This window comes from Bison bison, unplaced genomic scaffold, assembly GCF_000754665.1.
Source record: "Bison bison bison isolate TAMUID 2011002044 unplaced genomic scaffold, Bison_UMD1.0 scf7180017864227, whole genome shotgun sequence".
In the NCBI taxonomy this organism is placed as follows: domain Eukaryota; kingdom Metazoa; phylum Chordata; class Mammalia; order Artiodactyla; family Bovidae; genus Bison; species Bison bison.
Window position 1 is genome coordinate 110,233 of NW_011494799.1, and position 4,336 is coordinate 114,568.

The 4,336-nt window shown below is 34.5% G+C and overlaps 1 protein-coding gene across 4 annotated transcripts in view; it reads right to left on the minus strand.

The window, feature by feature from the left end:
• Nucleotides 1-4,336, minus strand: part of PHF8 (PHD finger protein 8) — a 103,202-nt gene that overhangs the window by 56,510 nt on the left and 42,356 nt on the right. For all 4 annotated transcript variants that reach the window (XM_010845879.1, XM_010845878.1, XM_010845877.1 and 1 more), the window contains exon 7: nucleotides 2,569-2,731. In XM_010845879.1, the coding sequence (XP_010844181.1) occupies nucleotides 2,569-2,731 (163 nt within the window). The remainder of the gene's footprint in view (nucleotides 1-2,568; nucleotides 2,732-4,336) is intronic.

A 4,336-nucleotide genomic window follows, 5' to 3' on the forward strand; every position in this document is an offset into this window, starting at 1 on the left:
AAAGAATGGTCTTTTCAAATGGTTCCAGGACATCTGGACATCCACATGCAAAGGAATGAAATTGGACCCATATCTCACATCATACACAAAAATTAAAATGAAATGGATGAAAGGCATAAACGTAAGAACTAAGAAGAAAACACAGGTGTTACTCTTCATGACTCTGAATTAGGCAATGGTATCTTAGATATAATACCAAGCACAAGCAAAGAAAAAAAATAGATAAACTGGATTTTTGTGCCTCACAGACCAATTGCAAGAAAGTGAAAAGACAATCCCAAGAATAAGCAAAAGTATTTGCAAATCATACATCCAATAAAAGTCTAATCCAAAATACATAAAGAATTCTTACAAGTCAACAATAGAAAGATAAATTACCTAAAGAATGGGCAAAAGTTTTGAATAGATATTTCTTTTAAAAAAGATATATAAACATCCAATAAGCACATGAAAAAATGTTTAAGATCAGTAGCCATTAAAGAAACACAAAATAAAAATCTCAGTGAGCTACTACTTCACACCACCAGAATGGTTATAATCATAAAGATAAACAAAAACAAGTGTCGGGAAGGATGTGGAAAAACTGAGACCCTCATAAATCACTGGTGGAAAAGTAAAATGCACCTGCTTTAGAAAATAGTTTGGCAATTCCTTAAGAAGTTAAACACAGAGTTACCATATGACTCAGCAATCCCTTTCCTAAGTAGATATACCCAAGAGAACTGAAAATATAATATCTGTTAACACAATAACTTGTACATGAATGTTCGTAACAGTACTATTCTTAATAGGCAAAAGGTGAAAAAAACCCAGATGTCTATAAAATGATGAATGGATAAACAAAATGTGGTGTATCCTTACAAATGGAGTACTTTTCAGCCATTTAAAGAATGAAGTATTGATAAATGCTATAACATGGATGAACCTTGATATGCTGCATGACAGAATCCAGACATAAAAGACCACATACTGCATGATTCTATTTACATGAACTATTCAGAAAAGGAAAATTCATATACAAAGAAAAGTACAAAAGTGGCTGATACGGGCTGGCGAGGAGAAGGAATGAGGAGTGACTGCTAATAGGTACAAGGTTTCTTTTTTTTTAAAGTGATGAAAACTTTCTGGTATTAGTGCTGATGTTTGTACAACTTGATGAAAACCTGAACTGTTACCTTTAACAATTATGGTAATTTTAATGGTATGTGCATTATATCTCAACTTTTTAAAAAGCACATTTAGGGGACTTTCCTGGTGGTCCAGTGGCTAAGACTCTGCACTCCCATTGCTGGGGACCTGGGCTGATCCCCAGTCAGGGAACTAGATTCCCACATGCCACAACTAAGACCCAGCACAGCCAAATGAATAAATAAATTTCTTTTAAAAAAGCACATTTAACAAAATGAAAACTACAACATATCAAAATATGTGACATACCTAAATCAGTTCTGAGGGGGAAATTTATAGCACTAAATACATTAAAAGTGAAGAAAAATCTTAAGTCAATAATCTAAGTTATTGTCTCAAGACTGAAAAAAAGGAGAGCAAAATAAACCCAAAGTAAGCAGAAAGAAGGAAAAAAGATAAAAGAAGAAATCAATGAAATTGAAAACAGAAAGACTACATTGAAAATCACAATGAAACAACAGATGATTCTTTTAAACGTTCAACAAAATTGAAATTCACAGATTACTAACATCAAGAATGAAAAGAGGGTACACTAGAGACTTAGAAGATATCAAAAGAATAATAAGAAATACTATGAATAACTCTTCACATATAAATTTGACAACTTAGATAAGATGGGTCAATTGCTCCAAAAGCACAAACTATTGCAACTCACCCAGTATAAAATAACTTGAATAGCCTAATAAAGTTTAAGGAAAATGAATGTTAATTAAAATCTTTCCCAAAAGGGAAAGCTCTAGGTCCGTGTGGCTGCAATAGAGAATGATACTGAACATTTTGAGAAAATTTAACACTAATTCTGAAATCAAGGAATTAAGAAATTAGATACTCAAGAAAAATCTAAATAAATGGAAAGACATGCTGTGTTCATGGAAGATGCAACATACTAAAGATGTCAACTTTCCCCAAATTGAGACAACTAGGTTTTTTCCCCCAAAATAGCCACACTCAGACCAAACTTCAGACCTATGAATTCATAATTCTAGGGGTAAAGCCTAGGCACTTATTGTTTCAGAAAAAAAAAACCTAATCCTACCCAGGTCATTCTGACTTACAGCTTACAATGCCAGTCTCTCCAGTCACTATCTCTAGAGTCATGGGGCTGAGAGTCCTGTTTTCTAACTGTCCACCAAGTTGACATCAGTTCAGTGCAAAAGAAGCCTATCAACTTCCTTCTGGACCTCCCCAAACAACCACACTGGTCACCACTTTGGTCACCACTTGAATTTTCCTGATGTGCAATTCTGAGTCTTTAACTGATATGAGAGGGGTATCTCACATTCAGGTCAAAACATTATGGGAAGGGGTTGGTTCTGGTGCGACAAGTTCCCTTCTTCTTCCCACCTTCCTCAAACCCTCCCAGAGGGGCCCAGGGAAGACCTGTAGGAATGAAAAGTGTCTGTCCTTGCTTCACAGAACACTTGTAGCACTTGTCCACCTGGTCCCCAAAGAACATCTCATTCTGGTTAGAGGAACTGCTCCAGCACTCAAAGAGAGTCAGGTTGGCATTTGTTGGACGGATCAGGTAGAAGATCTTCTCACCCTGAAACAAAGATGGAAGGGCCAAAGACATCAAGGGTTTCCAGTAAAGACTTCCAGGAGTCTCCAAAAGAATATTCTCTCATGTTCCAGGACCATGTAGTATGCTAGAATTCTTTCTGTCCAAGGATCATTTATATACAAATATGGAAAACTTAAAAAGTTCCTTTTCACTTTGTACTTTTAAGCTTCTATAAGGTTAACAAAAACAATCGGGAAAGGGCATTTCAAACAAAATTGTCAACTTAAGACAAATGTACACCAAAGGCTCCTGCAATACCAAATGAAAGTGTCCTCTACAGATGAGCAGATCAATACTACCAGCCCCAGGAGAATTTAAGGCTACATTACTAATGAGAAGAAAATTGAATTTGCCTTTAAATGCCATTTGCAGAGAGTGTTTCTTCTCACACCTGTAATCACAGCTAATAAAAGTTTAAAAGTTCAGTAATCGCCCAAGGACTTCTGGAAGATTATATGTTGGGTGATTATCTGTTGGAAGAACACTTTATTTCTTAATTATGCTTTGCCTGGATAATCACCACATAAGTAGTTTGGCAGAAAAGAAAGAAAAACCCACTAGCACAAAAATCTCCCCAACCCATAGCTTGATTAGTTTAACCAATATTTCATGACAATACATTTCAGTGTAGAAAAGCAACACTAGAAAATATCTACTGTACAACTGGAGAAATTTGAATCAGATCTGTAGATTAGATAATAGTACTATATCAATATTAATTTTGATTCTGATAACTATATTGTGATGATATAAGAGAATACCCTTGTTTTTAAGAAATACACACTGAATTATTATAAGAGAAAGGGATATCATGTCTGAAAATACTTTTGAGTGTTTCAGAAAAAATATATATGTAAGATTATTTTATTATGTTTGCTTCAGAGAAAGAGAATATAATAAAATAGTAACATAGGAATTTGAGTGAAGGGCACACAGGAAATCTTCCTATTAGCAATTTTTCTGTAAAAATGAAACTATTTAAAAATTAAAACGTTAATAGGGGAAGAGATAGGGAGTTTGGGATCTCCTGCTATATTTAAAACGGATAACCAACAAGGTCCTAGTGTATAGTACAGGGAATTCTGCTCAATGTTATATGGCAGCCTCAATCAGAGGGGAGTTTGGGGGAGAATGGATACATGTATATTTATGGCTGAGTCAATTTGCTGTCCACCTGAAACTATCACAACATTGTTAATGGCCTATACTCCAAAATAAAAAGTCAAAAAATAAAATAAACAGTTAAATATAACATTTGCATAATAGCACTTTAATTTACACACTCCAATTTCTTCATGATAAACAACTAGTTCAGGATTTGTGATCATTTGTACAAGAGCCATATCCAAGTTTCTGCTCTTTTCTTGGCATTTCTGATAAGAAAACTAAATAGCATGAACAGTGGTAGAAAACAATAAGTTATTTAAGAAATTTGTTTACCAGACCTCAAAAATCCTTTAGTCATTGACAATCAATATGCTAATTACAAAACTGTAACAACCATGAAAAGGGAAACTATAGTAAGGCTGACATTTAAAAAAACCATCTCAGACTTCCCTGATGGTCCAGTGGTTAAGAATCTGCCTA